The 18,326-nt window shown below is 51.1% G+C and overlaps 1 protein-coding gene across 12 annotated transcripts in view; it reads left to right on the top strand.

Annotated features, from left to right (window-relative positions):
* Positions 1-18,326, top strand: part of CSPG5 (chondroitin sulfate proteoglycan 5) — a 113,109-nt gene that overhangs the window by 67,806 nt on the left and 26,977 nt on the right. For 4 of the 12 annotated variants that reach the window (XR_012799377.1, XM_075588153.1, XM_075588156.1 and 1 more), the window contains exons 3-4: positions 1,913-2,101; positions 17,878-17,950. Coding sequence is in view for 9 of the 12 variants with exons in the window: in XM_075588153.1 (XP_075444268.1) it covers positions 1,913-2,101; positions 17,878-17,950 (262 nt within the window). In the remaining 3 variants the exon portion in view is untranslated. Of the gene's footprint in view, positions 1-1,912; positions 2,102-17,874; positions 18,032-18,326 lie in introns of all 12 variants that reach the window. The other 8 variants (XR_012799376.1, XM_075588151.1, XM_075588155.1 and 5 more) reach the window with 3 other exon arrangements.

Below are 18,326 nucleotides of genomic sequence, written 5' to 3'. Positions count from 1 at the left end.
CCGCAGACAGCCCGGCACCGATCCCGCAGGCAGCCCGGCACCGATCCGCCCCCCCCACACCAATTCAGCAGGCAGCCCGGCACCGATCCCGCAGGCAGCCCGGCACCAATCCGCCCCCCCCACACCGATTCCGCAGACAGCCCGGCACCGATCCCCGCAGACAGCCCGGCACCGATCCCGCAGGCAGCCCGGCACCAATCCCCGCACGACAGCCCGGCACCGATCCCGCAGGCAGCCCGGCACCGATCCCGCAGGCAGCCCGGCACCGATGCGCCCCCCCACACCGATTCAGCAGACAGCCCGGCACCGATCCGCCCCCCCACACCGATTCAGCAGACAGCACGGCACCGATCCCGCAGGCAGCCGGCACCAATCCGCCCCCCCCACACCGATTCAGCAGACAGCCGGGCACCAGATCCCCGCAGGCAGCCACGGCACCAATCCGCCCCCCCCACACCGATTCCGCAGGCAGCCCTGCACCGATCCCCGCAGGCAGCCCGGCACCAATCCGCCCCCCCCACAACCCGATTCCGCAGGCAGCCGGCACCGATCCCCGCAGGCAGCCCGGGCACCAATCCGCGCCCCCCACACGATTCCGCAGGCAGGCCCGGGCACCGATCCCGCAGGCAGCCCGGCACCAATCCGCCCCCCCACACCGATTCCGCAGGCAGCCCGGCACCGATCCCCGCAGACAGCCCGGCACCGACCCCCCACCAGCCCCGCACCGATTCACACCAGCCCCGCACCGATTCCCGCAGGCAGCCTCATGATGCCCCAGCAGCTGACACCGGTTAGGGGGGGTGTGGACGTGTGGGTGTGTTAGTGAGTGGTGTGCTGTGAGTGTGCGCAGTGTGCCGCGAGTGTGCGCAGTGTGCCGTGAGTGTGCTCAGTGTGCCGCGAAGTGTGCGCAGTGTGCCGCGAGTGTGTGCAGTGTGTGTGCAAAAAAAAAAAAAAAGCTGTATGTGTTTTTTTTCCCGAAAATGAGATTAGACCTGCTGGCCCACGTAATGAAAATTAATTGGACTGCAAAGGGTTAAAGCAGCCGTCCAAGCTGCCGTTTAAAAAATAAAAAATCCCTTTAATATACGCATCAATAACAATCCACACAATGATACGTAATTAGCTAACTCCTCTGCAGCCATTTAGTGAACCCCCCCGAGCCGAATCTTCGCCGATCGATCACAGGAGAATGGATCGATCGGCAAAGATTCGGCTCGGGGGGCTCATTAAATGGCTGCAGAGGAGTATTCTGTTTCAGAAGAGAAAGGGATGTGACTTTGTAAATGGTTGCTGTAGAAACAAAAAAAAGGCTGGTTACATTATAATACATTTAAAATGTCATTCAGAGTTGTTTTTAAAAAATGCTACAAGTATTTTCTCATAATGCAGCACTGATTTATTAGAAAAACCCACATGTAGGATATTGCTTGGTCTCCAGCTTTAAAAAACCGTTCCAAAAATATGGGGGGAACAAAATAAACCAAAGCACTATAAATAATATACACCGACTTCAGGGTTCCTTGTTAATCCTTAAATGAATAATAAATCACCCAGGTACCAAAATCTGTGAATTTGGGCGTTCTACACAAAATAACCTGGCCTTTTATTGGGCAATGCTCAGAGTGAGCTGAAACGGAACTGGGGAAATGTAGGTTTATTCTCGGTTGTGATACATTTTAGGGGACCAATAGGGCAAAATAATGCGAACAGGTATTGTCTTAAGTGTACGCTTGAAGAAGACACCTGTGAGGTTGCAGAAGCGCTCTACACAATATTCTCCCTTTGTTCCCCTACACATCATTGCCACATCACCACGACCACTTCACCTGCGGTGCTCTTCCCCGGGACGCTCGTGGCTACAAGAACTGAGAACTCCGGGTGGAATAAACACACGCCCGTCTTGTCTTTGCAGGTGTAACACGCAGGATTATATCTGGCACAAGGGCATGCGCTGCGAGTCCATCATCACGGACTTCCAGGTGATGTGCGTGGCCGTGGGCACGGCCGCCCTCGTGGTCCTCCTCCTCTTTATGATGACCGTCTTCTTTGCCAAAAAACTCTACCTGCTCAAAACGGAGAACTACAAGCTGCGCAAACGGAAGTGAGTGGTGGTGGGCGCTGGGGGCGGGAATGTGGGGGATTGTATTTCTGGGAGTGGGGTTCTTGAGCAGGGATGCCCAGATTGGGCAGGAACCCACGGCGTGTCCCTATGGCATGGGGGCTCCATGAAATAGATTCGCACTGGTTGCTCCAACATCATGGCTCATAACCTTGTAGTTGGAGGTTGTCAGGGGGTACACTGTGGACCACATGGTCCCCCATGGCCAGGTATGTCCACAGCTCCCGGCGGTTAAGAAGCACGTTTATCTTGAGTCGCATCCATGCAACATCGAAACACAGAAATTGACAGCAGATAGAGAACCCTTGGGTGACCCAACCTGCCCATTTGCTACCTGCTGAGAAGCCTTAGACCACATTGATCCCCTGGCTTGTCTCTATATATTAATCTTCACCAGCTCTGATGAGAAAGCACTTTCTCACACATACCACCCTCCAGCTTCCAAGCATGGCCTCTTCTTCTTCTAGTAGTCCTGTTTCCCGGAAATGCACTCCCTTTGGGCTCTTTATTATAACCCTGGATGTATCGGAAAGTTTTAATATACACAATCGCTCTCATTGAATCCAGCTGTGCATGATTACGTTCTTTATGCTTTTCAGATGCTGTAAGTGTTACTGTATGAGGCAATCATTGCCATGCAGAATATTAGTTGCTTGTCTTGGCACAACCGTTATTGTGCTCGTGTTCCCCTGGGGATTAGGCCTCCAGAAGTGTATGCTAGTGTAGGTCACCTGTTAGGGTTACAGCCACTTCCTATTGTATACATCAGCTTGGCATCTCAAAGGAACCACAAAACACATCACGGTTAAGGGTGGGCGATACAGCCCAAATCTGTTCCCCGCATCGGTTTGACAAAAAGAGAGAGATAGAGAGGGAGGGAGAGAGAGAGGGGGGAGGGAGAGAGGGGGAGAGGGAGAGACTCAGAGAGCGTGAGAGAGAGAGAGAAAAAAAGGAGAGAAAAAAAAGGAGAGAGAGAGAAAAAAGAGAGAGAGGGAGAGACAGAGAAAAAGAAGGGTAGAGGGAGAGAGAAAAGGAGAGAAAAGAGAGAGCGAGAGAGAGAGAGCGAGAGAGAGAGAGAGAGAGAAAGAGGGAGGGAGGGAGGAAAATAGGGAGAGAGAGAAAAAGGGGGGGAGAGAGAGATAGAGGTGGTTCAATCAGTGGCTCAGTCTTCAACTGCGCCACCAGTGCTGAAGCAGGGATATCCTCTAAACCTGACAAGTTGGGGGTCTTGAGGACTGGAGTTGAACCCCCCTGCAGTAACTTATAACCCCCAAAAAACAGAAATTTGACATGAGAGTAGCTCATGGTCCCCCACCCCCTGGGAGATACGGCGGCTACCGGGTGTGTGCTGTGTTACCTGTGGCTCACAGGAGGGCTGAGCCTTCGCTGCTGGGAGCCTGGGGTGTGCCTGATCTGTCCGGTGCAAGCGCCTCCACCTGCGTGGGATCCGTCTATGTGGGATGACCTCGTAACAGGACCCAAGTAATAATATACACGTAGTGATGGACAACAGTTTTACTATAGGAGGCAAACAAACAGAATAACAGTTGCACACCAATGTGGGCCATGCACGGCCGTCTCCACACAGGGCCCGTCAACCCAAATCCCACACCCCGATAGAATGTCCCCTCAAAGTACTGAGGTACTCCTGGGCACCTAACCTCCCCGGTGTCCACAAGAGCTAGCCCACCCAAATGTGTGAGACAGCACTGCCATCGTGGCACGCTGAGGGCACCCCAGCAAGCTGCGTTTTAACCTCTGTGCAGAGGATACACCTGCCGAGGTACAGGAGCAGCTTCATATCGGCCAGGAAGCAGGAGCGATTTCACCGAGCCCCAGTACCAGCTGCTGAACCTGGCTGCATGAAGGGAAATCCCCTTGGGAGTGAAAAGACTGACGTCCTGCCCCAGAATCAACTGAGCTGCATCAGCAGAGGGAAGCAAGCACCCGATTCTACAGCTAACAGCTGCCGAGTGGTAAACAGTGTGATACACACTACATGCCTTTTACCAACTTTTTTCATGTACGCAGATATATTACCCCCTTTTTAATTCTATAATATATTGTTGAATTTGCTTCACTATTTGGCGTTGTGCGCTGTTTTCTTTTGTTTCCATTCCCCTAACTGATGGGCCTGTCCCTGCAGCAACCACAAGCTGAGGTGAGTCCGGCCTAGCTGGGGCCTAAGGGGATTTCTGGCCTAGTGCAGGGGCCACTGACACCCTGCACACACAGACCCTACCCTTCTGATGTCCCAGCTCCGACTTGCGTTGTCTCTAGCGCGCGTAAAGTAACAATTCTTTGGTGCAGGGAATTGTGAGCCCTATTGGCTGTGGTGTAGCATGTGGTACCTTGTCCCATAGCCATCTGGGGGCTGCAGTCCCTGTGGAGCCCTCTCTGTGTGTGATGGCCGCCCTGCAGCTCCTCTCTGCGCATGCGTGCGCAACTTCAACATGGTGGCGCCCTGCAAAGGGAGATGCCGCTAGCCTCCAGCTACCGGGTCGCCGGAGCAACTTCCCTCTCACTGCCGGCTCCGGTCCCCTGCCTCCGCTGCCTAGCGCACCTGCTCCGGGAGGTAAGGGGTTAACGGTGGACCAGGGCTATATTAGTAAGAAAAAGTATTCTAAAACAATATATTTACTGTGACTACGTTTTGTTTTTGACACTCTTTGCGGTGTATTGAGCTGAAGCAGCAGCACACTGGCAATGTAACTGCCTTTGAAGTGGGTGATTCTGGTTGAAATCCCATTGTCAGCTCTCCTAGTGACTGTGTGCAATATCTCAGGCACTAAAATCAGACTGCAGGTGCTGCACAGCGGCAACATTTTGGGGCGGCAAAAAATGTCCGCCCCCATATACATTTGCTGCGATCTCTGGCCTATTGGGCCTGGTGGGAGAGCCTCCATGCTAGAGTCCTCCTCCTCCTTTCTAATCGTGGCGTCAAATGACAACCGCGGGCGTCACCAATGTAACATCACATGGCGTCTTGTTGCCATGGCAACGTGCCGTCGCAGCGGCACGACGTTGCGTTACCACGGCAACGTGACGCCGTGCGACGTCACGTGGGCGACGTCCACTGCGGTTCAAAGGAGGAGGAGGGCTGCAGCGAGGAGGCGTCCGTCACCGCTAAGTGACTAGGCGCGGCGGGTCTTCAAATCCGCCGCTGGTTGTACAGGGCAGGGACCAGTGATGAATTGTCCCCCCGGACATTGCATCACACACAGATGCACAGGAGCAGTCTTTATTGCTCCCTGTGGTGAGATATTCTGCAATGTTATCACTACCATTGAACCCTATGGCAAAGGATTCTGGGTAGCCGTGTTGGTCCTTTCTTCTGTAGCCCTCTTTCCTGCTTCTCTAGTGACTACTGGTACTGTACACACCTGCTGGCTCAGCGCGATCTGGGCCTCCGCTAACTGGAAGCCTGGGGCAATAATAATACTTTTGGCAGCGCCCCCACTTACCCAGGATCCCCAATGAGTGAGATTCCCCTAGGCAAGAACAGTAGTAACACACTTCAGTTTGGTAACCGTTTACTGATACGCATAAGTAGCTCCTTATCTTATAACTATAAGTAATAACACACATAGGAAATAGCATTGAACTGACTGACATGCAACAACCTCTACCAGTGGCTCGGCCACTCTCCTATAGAGAATTGTCACTTCCCCGTCACCGCGTGCCCCCCACACCGTGTCCACCGTTATGTATAGATATATATATGCGCAGTTCTCTGGTCACTCAACCCAGTGTCCCCAAAGAGTCCTCCCCCAAGGCGGGATCTGCGCCTGTTGGTACCGGTGTTGGTGCACTTATTAAATACCTTCTGGTCACTGCGGTGACCGGCAACAAACTTCGAAAAGGATCCGCCGATCCAGCGCAGTCTCTCACGAGTGGATGATGTCCAGCAGCTTGGGCCCAAACGACTGTCACCACCGCAGCTCCGCGACACCGTGTCCCTATCTGTCTATGCAGTAAGTGACTAGGTGTCGCTACCTATATAGGGCGTCCCTGCAGCACCACAAGCTAATGGTGACTCAGGGTCTGCACTGGGGCCTGAGGGGGAATCTGGCCTCCGCAGGTGGGTCACTGACCCCCTGCACACACACTACCTCTCCTCTTGCTCTTCCGGTGCCCTCTGACTAGCGTGGTCTCTCCCCCACGCTTCCCTTTCCTGCCTGTCAGCCATCCCTGCGATCCTATTCGCTCCCTGTGTCAGGTGACTTCGCTGATGCTCCTGGGGGGTTGTAGTTTACTGCAACGCCTCCCTATGATTGGCCAGTCGTTCGCGCGCTTTGCACTGCGCATGCGCGAACTCTCTCCTCTCTGACAGTCACACCTACTATTGGGCAACAACATGGCGGCGCCCTGTGCTGCTGTGCCGCCGCGGAAACATCCGAACACTCCCTCAAGAGGCACCCTGCAACGGAGGTAGACAAGCAAACCATGACATCCCTACACTTCCATGTAGTAACAAAGGAGGGGGAGGGGGAGTAGGGGGTATGACACCGTTTATTGGACCAACAAGTATTTGATGTGTTACACGCTTTCCAGCCTCTCGGGGTGAGGGCGACCTGATGAAGGACCCTGAGAGGTTGGAAAGCTTGGAACAGATCAACTACTTGTTGGTCCAACGAAAGGTGTCGTTATTACTTTGAGCCCTATGGAAACGGTGATTTTCTGCGTTATTTGGGATAGGTTATCAGCGGGAGCAATGCAGCCTGTATATTTTTCCGGTGCTTGTGTCCCGTATACACCTCGGGTACTGTTAGATTACTTCCATGTTTTGAGAAATTCAGGTTTATTTGCCATTTTTCTTTTATCTTTAGCATGTGATTGAAGCAGGGGGTCTCCTGATTGAAGCAGGGGGTCTCCTGATTGAAGCAGGGGGTCTCCTGATTGAAGCAGGGGGTCTCCTGATTGAAGCAGGGGGTCTCCTGATTGAAGCAGGGGGTCTCCTGATTGATGCAGGGGGTCTCCTGATTGAAGCGGGGGGTCTCCTGATTGAAGCGGGGGGTCTCCTGATTGAAGCAGGGGGTCTCCTGATTGAAGCAGGGGGTCTCCTGATTGAAGCAGGGGGTCTCCTGATTGAAGCAGGGGGTCTCCTGATTGAAGAAGGGGGTGTCCTGGTTGAAGCGGGGGGTCTCCTGATTGATGCAGGGGGTCTCCTGATTGAAGCAGGGGGTCTCCTGATTGATGCAGGGGGGTCTCCTGATTGAAGCAGGGGGTCTCCTGATTGAAGCAGGGGGTCTCCTGATTGAAGCAGGGGGTCTCCTGATTGAAGAAGGGGGTCTCCTGATTGAAGCAGGGGGTCTCCTGATTGAAGCAGGGGGTCTCCTGATTGAAGCAGGGGGTCTCCTGATTGATGCAGGGGGTCTCCTGATTGAAGCAGGGGGTCTCCTGATTGAAGCAGGGGGTCTCCTGATTGATGCAGGGGGTCTCCTGATTGATGCAGGGGGTCTCCTGATTGAAGCAGGGGGTCTCCTGATTGATGCAGGGGGTCTCCTGATTGAAGCAGTGGGTCTCCTGATTGATGCAGGGGGTCTCCTGATTGAAGCAGGGGGTCTCCAGGGCTGAACCCCATTAATTTTAGCTCCAGAGACCCCTTGCTTCTGGAGATAGTCGTTGCGCTCGGCTGCCAGGGTTCAGATTAGGGCGGACTTTCAGAGCTCCCGCGCCATGCTGGACCAATTGGAACCCGTGACATCATCAGATTCAGCTTCCTATTGGCCCGCGTGACGTGGGAGCGTGAAACTTTGCCAAAATACCGGCTATGGTGATCTGTATCAGGGGAGCGCAAACTTTTCTCCCCGTGCGCCCCCCCGTGCCGGCAGTTCCCCTCTGTCCACGCTCCCTCTTACCTCGGCTCCGGCGTCCACTCCGGCATCTTGACGTCACGTTTTCACAATACCTTGCGGTGTCATTTGACGCCGCGTTGCCATGGCGACGCGTCTAAGAAGCTGCCGGAGCCAAGGTCAGTAAGGTTTACAGAGGCCTTCGCTGCTCCCCCGGCAATCTGTAAGCCCCGCGCCCCCCGCAGACAGGGGGGGCGCACACCCCAGTTTGCGCACCGCTGGTCTGTATCATGGGAAGCATGGGATCTTCGGAGCTGAAATTAATGGGGTTCAGCTCCGGAGACCCCACTGCTTCAAATCTATCTTCAAAATCTAATAAATAAAAAAGGGAACAAATTACTCCTTTAAAATGTAATATTACTGTATTTTATCTTGTTCAGTTCACTAATTTATTTATTTATTTATAAAATGTGTTACCAGGAAGTAATACAGTGAGAGTTACCTCTCGTTTTCAAGTATGTCCTGGGCACAGAGTTACAGTAAGATGACAAATAGCTAGTTACATAAGTGAGCGGGGTTATACATTATATACAAGACATTGCATGCACAGTTAAAGATAATATATAGTATAGGCGTATGAAACAGTTACAGTTAAAATGTGAGACAGCTTTAGTTTTGAAAGAACTTAGATTGGTGGTGGCTGTGAGAATCTCCAATAGACTGTTCCAGTTTTGGGGTGCACGGTAAGAGAAGGAGGAGCGGCTGGATACTTTGCTGAACCTTGGGACCATGAACAGTCTTTTGGAGTCTGATCTCAGATGATAAGTGCTGCGTGTGGTAGGGGTGAGGAGCTTGTTTAGATAGACTGGTAATTTGGCCAGAAAGTATTTGAAGGCAAGACAGGAAAGGTGAACTTTGCGCCTAGACTCAAGTGAAGACCAATCTAGTTCTTGGAGAACAAAACGGCATATTGAATTGTAAAGGGTGTCAAGTTTGCTAAGGTGGGTTTGGGGTGCAGAGACGTATACTATGTCTCCATAGTCAATAATTGGCATTAGCATCTGCTGTGCGATACGCTATCTGACCAGCAGACTTAGGGAGGATTTGTTCCTGTAAAGTACACATAGTTTCGCATAAGTTTTGGATGTCAGGGTATCAATGTGCATCCCGAATGTTAAATGGGAGTCAAACCATAAGCCCAGGTATTTAAAACTAGTGACAGGTGTTAGGGTGGTGTTAGCGTTGGTTCTGATCTGGAGCTCAGTCACTGGAAGCTTTAGAAATTTAGTCTTGGTCCCAAATACCATTGTTACAGTCTTGTCAGTGTTTAAAAACAGTTTGTTTTGGGAAATCCAGTTTTCGAGTCTCAAAAAGTCAGATTGAAGTATGTGTTCAAGGTCACAGAGGCTATGGCTGTGTGCATATAAGATTGTGTAATCTGCATACATGTGTATTGAAGCTCCCTTACAAGCTGTAGGAAGATCATTGATAAACACTGAGAAGAGTAGGGGCCCCAGAACAGAGCCTTGCGGGACACCACAGATGATATCCAGGGGGTTGGAGTTAGAGCCTGAGATGGACACATGTTGGGATCTACCTGATAGGTAGGAATGAAACCAGTGTAGCACTGTTCCCACCCCCTCCCCCCAGTGGGAGATACACAGCCTATGCAACCTAGTGTGTGGTGCAAATACCTGTTAGGGTCAGGAGAGCTGAGTCTGATCTGCGATGGAGTGGAGATCGAGACAGGCTTAGATTCTTCTCTGAGCTCTTCTCATGGTGCTTAGCGCCTCCAGCAGTACTGGGCTCAAGGGTGTTCGGATGTCAGCCCCCACTATTGCACTCTTTCTCCCTCTGCCCAAGGACTGATACTCAGACTGAGGTATATTATGAACAGGATCTTTATTGGGGCACATCCACTGCAGAACTTCTTACAGTGAATGCAAGGTCTCAGGGCATCTGTGGCCGAATCAGATCTTCCCTCAGTCCAAAGACTGAGAGTGAGCACGCTCATCCTGCCATGTGAGAGTCTGATAGCTCTACTGCTTCCTCTCTCCTCCAGAGCAGGAACAGGACTCACTCTAAATGTGGTAGTCCCCTAATTAGGATAGAAGGGGCGGGCACATGTTCTATACCTATCCTTGATAGGCTTACACAGGCCATGAGTCACCACCTTACTCCTGTCCATCATAGAGGAGCATGAGTGGGGTGACAAACTCACAAGATTAACCCCTTACAGTTTGCAACTAGTAGGACTTACATAACAGGGAGGGGAAAGAAAGGCAGAATGACATACCCTGTTATACCAGTTTAAAGCATACTTCTGTATTCCAGAGCACTGGAGTTTGTTTAGCAAGATAACATGATCAACAGTATTAAAAGCCTTTGCAAAATCTAGGAATATTGCACCAGTGAGTTGTCCATGTTCTATTCCACACTGGATTTTATTGCAAACTTTTAGCAGGGGGGTTACGGTAGAGTGTTTGGGACGAAAGCCAGATTGGAATTGGCTAGGGAAATTTGTCTTGGTATAGTACTCGCTTAATTGGGAGTGGACACATTTTTCCATGACTTTGGATAGGATTGGGAGAAGGGAAATTGGCCTGTAGTTTGAGACAGTGTTTTTGTCCCCACTTTTGAAGATTGGGACAACTCTGGCAGCTTTCCAGGTCTTAGGGATATGGCCTGCAGACAGGATAGAGTTGACTATGGAAGCAATTGGTTTGGCAATTGCTGGGGCACCAAGTCGTAGGAACTTAGATTGCTGTAAATCAGGTCCACATTGGCTGCTTAGTTTTAATTTGAGGAGCACTTGTGTAATCTCCTCTTAGGATACTGGGCCAAATTGAAAATTGTGGGCAGTGTTGGGAGGGGGTGGGGCTATAGGGGCACTCCCAGCATGAGATTCAGGTTTGTGGTTTGGGCTGCGTTTTGCTAATAAGTTAGTAGCACACCCCACAAAGTAATCATTGAATGCATTTGCAATGTCGGTGGGGTTTGTCAGAGTAATATCCCCCTTAGTGATATTACTTGGCTGTTGATGGTTAGGAGGCTGGAATATATTGTTGATAACCTTCCAGAAGTTAGCTGGGTTTGATGTGTTCTGGAGGAGATTGTCAGAGTAATATTGTGCTTTTGCATGCCTTGTTTGCCTTGTGCACATGTTCCGCAGGCTTCTGTAGTGTTTGAGATCCTTGGTAGTGCCAGTTACTTTGTGGCTTTTCCACAAGGCATCCCTGAACTGGTAGAGTGCAATAAGGTCAGGTGTAACCCATGGAAGATGGGCCCCCGTACCCTTATTCTGCGTAGTGGAGCATGGGTATCACAGAGTTTTAAGAACTCTGATTGGAAATAGTTGAGCGCAGAATCAGGGTCGGGAATTAATTCGATTCTGTGACAAGGGTAGTTGGTAAGGTCAGCCAGAAACTGTTCTAAATGTTCTAGTGAGGAGAACTTTAGGGCCTGATTGGGGTGGTTTAATTTTCCTTACACTGTACACTTGGAACCGCTTTGAAACTCTATTGTAAGCGTTTGACCCCACCAATACAAAGTCCTGCCCTGTTAATCCCTTGGGGTCACCTGGCAGTGAAAGGTTCAGTAACTGATGAAGCGCTGTTTTGTAATGGGGCTGTGCCCCTGTAGCCGTTGGCAGAAACATTTCACCGTTGGACCGGACAAAGCCCCATCTGTCAGCCCCCAAAATAAGAAGCCTCCCGCAGAGCAGCAGCTGCTGAGTGTTTAGGACTTGACAAAGCTAAGAAGAGAGGAGAGGAGGGGGAGAAGAGGAGAAGGGTCCATTGTGGGTGTGCTGCCAGGCGGAGGTGCACTTTGTATGAGCGGAGATGGGGGGTTGAGTGGGGGGGGGGGGGAGTTATTTAGCATTTTAACACAAGCACTGTGTGTTATGTGGCGTAATCCCAGACAGTCCCACGACCTCAGACTCTCCACCAGAGGTTTGCAGAGACTTTACTGTACTGCAGAGAATAACTCCCCTGGGACACACGAAATGCAGATGAGGCAGCAATGTTCCCACTTCAGTGATGGGGCCGGGAGTAAGCGGCCGTTGTGCGAAGATCATATTTGAATTTTTTTATCGTGCGTCACCATTGTGGTGCTCCGTAATGAGCACAAACCCTTCATACAATGTGCACGGCGTGCACGGAGGGCGATATGTGGCTTCTTGCATACGAACGCATTGCATCATGGATACCAATGACATTAAAACAGACTGGTGTGTATTTTTAATATTAAGCTAGTATTAGTAAGAAAATAAGTTATTAGTGTAATGTTATTTTTATTAGCCATACTGTGGCGCCGGGGCCACTTACCTTCGCCGGGACCTGCTCCTCATCTCCTCCAGCTACGTTGCGTTGACGTGGCGTCATGTGACTTCACTTTTGTCATGACAACACGTCGCCGTGGGATGTCGCAGCGTCACGTTGTCATGGCGACGCGTCGTTACGTGGAGAAAATGCCGGAGATGAGGAGCAGGACGAGATTTCGGAGCTTACAGCATCCCCGCCCTCTCCCCACCCCGGCAATCCGTTTGTGTTGTGTGGAAGAGTGTGGAACCTCTGTCAATCAAGTTCAGAAAAGGTGATTTTGCCATGAAATTAACGCTATAAGAGACATATCGCACACAAAAGGAGGAAAATGGGGGAATGGTAAACCAAAAAGTTTAATGAGCACAACACAAAGTGAGTGAAAAAACCACAATACAAAAAGGGAGAGGGAGGAAAGGGAAGGGATGGGGTGAACAAACGTAAAAGTATAGGGGAAAAGGGGGGCGGCAGCGTTTCGGGGTATGATTTGAACCCCTTCTTCAGGCCCGTTCCCAAAAGACACAGGGTATCTAATGGTACTTCCCTAGTCCCTGTACACGTCTCCCAAAGAGAGCACCAAAAACAAATGGGCAATGAGACATGGATGTATCCTAGTAGGGAATAATGTAACCAAGTAGTATCCCAACAAGGGTTAATAAGGCATGAATGAATCCAAATAGGGGTTAATGGGACATGAATGCCTCCTAGCAGGGGTTAACACAAGTAAACCACATTAATCTAGGTAATGTCCAAAGTACTCAAGCACACACAGTCCAGCAAGATACGCTTATTAACCCTTGTTAGGATATTACTTTTACGTTGGTTCACCCCTTCCCTCCCTCTCCCTTTTTGTATTGTGTTTTTTTCACTCACTTTGTGTTGTGCTCGTTAAACTTTTTGGTTTACCATTCCCCCATTTTCCTTCTTTTGTGTGCTGGGAACATTTATTATTTTTACGTATTTTGCTTAGGAGGAATTAGGACCCCCCTTGTTCCACATTGCACCTATTACCCTTTATACATTTGTAACGGGTATTCCCTGTGAATACAGACACTACTACTGCTGTGTATACCTGTGTGGCTCTCAGGAGCCTAAGCCTCCGCTCGGGGAGCCTGGGGTACATACATATCACAATCTCGTGGTGCGACGCCTCCACCTGGGAGGGATCCCCACAGAGTGGGAGGAGGCCCTCACAGGAAACAATCACGGTAAACACTCAGTTGTAAACAGGACAGGCTTTACTGCATAACTTATACTCTACGGTACATATCATTCCACGTTGCATTTGGGTAAGGTATAACATACACCCCGCTCCCACCACCGTGTAGCCCCACACCGTGTCCAATCGCACTATACAAGGCCCTTGGCCACTCTCCACGTAAGTGTCCCCAAGTGATACCCCCACCCTTTAGGCGTGCTCCTTGCGTTGCTGTACAGTGTTGGTGCACTTGAAGAATGATATCTGCCCGGGGCTCCCACCCCGGGTTCCGCAGACGACGACAGGGATTCCGCCCGATCCAACGTCGTCCTCCGCACCGCGTGGGGTGAATTCAGGCGTGGATAATATCACCTTAGTCTCAGTGTTTTTGGTGGCGTTCTGAGCCCAGAACCCACCTCGCAGGGCTGCACGGCTTCAGCGCTGTGTCCCTGACTATCCAAATAGCTAATGGGGCAGTGTCCCTATCTAGGGCCTGTCCCTATAGCACCAAAAGCTACACAGTGGCTCAGGACTTACCTGGGACCTAGGGGGCTGCTGGCCTAATGCAGTGGGTCACTGACCCCTGCACTCACCTCCTTCCCCTAGCTTGTCCTGGTCCTGACTGACTAGCGTGCTCCAAGCCCGCGAAATGTATCTTTTCTTGCCTGCAGGGCAATACTTCAGCCCTATTGGCTCCCTGGCGTCACGTGGGGCGCAGCTGAGGCTCATGGGACTTGTAGTCCCTTCCAAGAGCCTGTCCCTTGTAGGCTAGGGTTCGCGCGGTATCACTGCGAATGCGCAATGTCCCTGGCTGGCCACCGCACCACGATCTGCACTGCGCATGCGCTAAAACTTAGAAGATGGGGCGCCCTCGCCGCCCTGCTTCAGGAGCGCCGGGCGCCCTAGCGACGCGATCGCGGCCCTGGCAACCGGCCGCACGCGGCCCTGGCAACCCCCAAGCAGGACTCTGACCGCCCCCACTCTTCCATTCGGCCGACGGGACCGCCATTGGGCTCGGCGGCACCCGCGATCGCCAGGAAGGTGAGGGGGGGGGGGGCTTGGCAGGCAGGGGGGACCTGGCTACACATTTATGTGTGCTGTCTATACTTTGTCCTTACCTTTTTCTTTATTTACGATGTTACGATTTCACTTCGTTTTTAAAGAACAAGGGGGTGTTTTTTTGTTTTGTTTTTAAGTTTCCCCCATTAACATTTTTACAGCATAAAGTTTGGCTATTTCTTTCTAAATTACAACCCAAAGAGCGTTGCCCCAAAGTTAAATAAATGTAGATATTTCTTTTAATATACAGTACATACAGCACAGGACTACTACTTTTTAAAGGCCAATGTGTTGAGGAAACATCAGTGTGTCAGATATGTATGTAGCCATGCCACCTGTGGCAACCAGTCTGTCCTACTCCTGGCAGTAAGCCCTGGTACAATCAGGTTGCCAGTAGTCAACATGGGGTTTTCCCCTTCCTTGGTGCTGCACCTGATTGACAGCGGGAGGCGGTGACATCCGGCCTGAGCATGACCAATCATGGGACAGACCTGATGCCCTCTTCCTAGCTGTACTTAAGGGCAGTGCCGCCCCAAATGTAGTAGGGCCTCTACCCTCTTGAGAGAGGCAGGTCACACAACCAAGAGCCTTGGTGGGAGAGTGATTGTGGAGTGTGTACCATACCTCTGCCCCTGCTAGGGAGGTGGGGAAGGGCTGGGACTGCTGCGGGTGCCCATGGCCTGTAGTGAAGGTCCAGGGACCATCCTTCAGGGGTAGCTGTGAGTTGCTGTTGTGGGCAGCACCTGCCGTGTAACTGTGCTGTACTGAGAGAGACTATACATCGTTCCTGTTTGCTTATACCGCCGGCCTGGTGTGTGATCTTACTGGGGGGAGAGGTAATAGTTCTACCGTGGGAGATCACCTTCAGTTCCTGGAGCCTACGGCAGATGGAAGCGCTGCATTGCTAAAGAGATATGTGGGGTATGAACCCCAGAAGCCTGTTCCTGTGTCCCCATTACCACCGGCGGACGACTCAGCCCTCCTGTTACCAGCAGGTATCATGCACCACACGACCAGTAATGGCCAAATCTCCCACCGGGTGGGAGAAACAGTGTTACATTTATTTGACCTTTTGAAGTTATAGCTTCATTGTGATGTCCGTTAAATGACCTTACTAACCTTACTTTTTATTTCGCCTGCTGTTTTGTTTTGTTAAATAATTTTTAATTAATAAGGCCCAAAAAGCCTGCAGTACAGTGTTCACATGGCGAGACTCCGGCTTGTTTATTCTAACATGCTGCACCACACCACGCAGCACAGGGCTGTTTTCCAAGTTTACGCTAAAGAGACTTATCAGATAAACTGTCTCATGTTGAGCCTCTCAGATATGGCTATAGGACGTCCAGTGATGTCACAGCGCGGGAGTTGCTTACCAATCATGTTAACCAGTTTGGGGCTCCATTTTGTAGGCGTAAAAAGAGGCGAAAATAGACACCCAACTGCGTAGTATGGTGAAGAAATAAAAAATAATATGCCTGCGGGGGGTGGGGGGGGGGACTGCATTTATAACCACTTCCCTGCAACGCATACCGGTTCCAGGCCCCTTTGGCAGTGAAGGGGTTAACATCCTGCACCCAAGTCAGTGTTTATAGGCGGAATCATGTGTGTAATGAGTTAATCCCTGTATTTATCCTGGAGCTTTACCCTCTGCCCGGATGCAGTCCCGATAATTAATTGCAGCTGGATCCCTGCCTGTAAAGAAAAGATCCTCCGCCCTGTTTCTAGCTGTGCAGAAATCCTTATCCCCTCCCACCCTCCTTCTCCTGTACTCTGCTCTCCGTAGTATTGGGTTGCAGCCCTGCATAATATTATTGAGGGGAATGGTAACACACTCACACTCTCCCCGCTGGTAACACACTCACACTCTCCCCGCTGGTAACACACACACTCTCCCCGCTGGTAACACACTCACACTCTCCCCGCTGGTAAGTAAACAAGAAGTGACTTCGGGCGCACTTCAACCCTTCTCCTTAGATAACAGCACCCGATGCGACCGCTCCACTTCTCAATAAGGAACAGACCGCGATTGCCTCCGCCAGCGTCTCTCACCTGCAGTGGGGGCACTCCGCCGCGTCACGGCAGTCTCCTTCCAATCAGGGCTTCTCAGGAGATTGGGTACAGTGGCCTCAAAGCATCAAAAAAGGCCCAACCGGTTTCGTCCCACCGTACTTCACCTGGGGTCATTATTATGGTTTTTTCACTGCATAATATTATGGTCGGTAAGAGACAAGCCAGAAATAGCTAATTAAATGAACGGTTGCCAAACCTATGTTGCCAAACCTATGTTGCCTATACTATACCGGCCCAATAACTCCAAACCAGCGCAATCATCTAGACCGGGCTTCCATTCGTATTAAACCAGAACACCAATGGGAATAACAGGACTGGCTCATTATAACTCACGTATCCCTCCTTGCCGCGGCTCCTGAGGAGTTAACATCAAATGTCTCTTTAATTGGCTTACTGAGAGTCGGTGGTAAGTGCGCTGGACCCGTGCAGGGCGGGCGTTGGTAATGCAATGATGGGCGCCAGGAATCCCCGGTGATACCGTCTCAATCGCCACATGTACGCTACTTCTTGCACAGTTTCATTATTGTTCACTGTTTGTGCTGCCGGTATCCTCTCCCCTGGCTGCTCGCTCGGGCGGTGCTAAGACTTGCCTGTTTATGTGTTACCTAATTGATCCCTGTGCTGTATAGCGTTGGTAATGCTCCATCCCGAGGGGCCCCCATGTTGGGCCTTGTACAGTACTACTCTCTCTCTCTCTGTCTGCTGTCAGTATCCCAGTCTCAGGGCTTTTTGGATGAGAGTCAGCAATGGACCCTCCGATTGTGCTGATCCAGCTATGCCTCAGGCTGCGGCTTGGGGAACCCCTACATGGCATAGGCTTCCTCTATGTGAATCGTGAGAGAAGCGGGGAGCCATTCCTGGGGACACTAACTATGTAGGGCACTGTCCCTAACTATAAAACAATAAAGGGGCTCCTTACCCTATATCCTAGACTCATCTGTATTATAACCTATATACAGACACTATTCACAGTGAGGTCCCTCTTCTTCAACTCCTACTGGGACCTGACCTTCTAGAAACCTCTTTCTACAATATATGTTGTGCAGTGAGATCGCTATCACCAGGGCTAGGAATCTGCCTAGTCACCATGTGATGGGCAAAGGGGCGTTACTCTGTGTGGGCCCACACAGTTAACCCACTAAGGCCCTAGTAATGCCAAAGGGGGGGGGGGGAGGGGGTGACACACTGATCACCTGGGAAGTAATGTTGGTTTTGGGACTGGTCATCAGTCATTTGGGAAACGGATCACTTTCAGTTCCCCGTGAGTAATAAAACGTTTCTCTCTTGTCCCTGTCCCCTCTCTCCTTCCAGCAGGTACAGGACTCCTTCCGAGCTCCACAATGATAATTTCTCTCTCTCCACGATTGCGGAAGGCTCGCACCCAAATGTAAGGAAACTATGCGATGCGCCGTGTAACCTCTCCCCCCATGCCCGTGCATTGGCTTACTATGATAACGTTATCTGTCAGGTAACTCGCCTGTTTCACGTCTCCCACTTCTGCATGCTTCAAGCCTTCTCTCCACTGCGCAGGGCTGGTTCAGAGAGCAAACCGGACCGCCAACCCCGTCACGGCCAGAACAGGGGTCAACAACACATGTAGTTTAATCACAATGCTACAGCAATATACACAGGGGGATGCATCATATCCCATTAAGCGGCTCTTAATAACGCCTCCCCTAACTGCTCCTATAACTGCTCCCTATAACTCCTCCTCTAACTGATCCTATAACCGCTCCCTATAACTCCTCCTCTAACTGATCCTA

The sequence above is a fragment of the Ascaphus truei genome, chromosome 2 (genome assembly GCF_040206685.1).
Source record: "Ascaphus truei isolate aAscTru1 chromosome 2, aAscTru1.hap1, whole genome shotgun sequence".
In the NCBI taxonomy this organism is placed as follows: Eukaryota; Metazoa; Chordata; class Amphibia; order Anura; family Ascaphidae; genus Ascaphus; species Ascaphus truei.
Note: the sequence above shows the minus strand (reverse complement) of the source record. Positions and strands in the feature narration are given on the sequence as shown.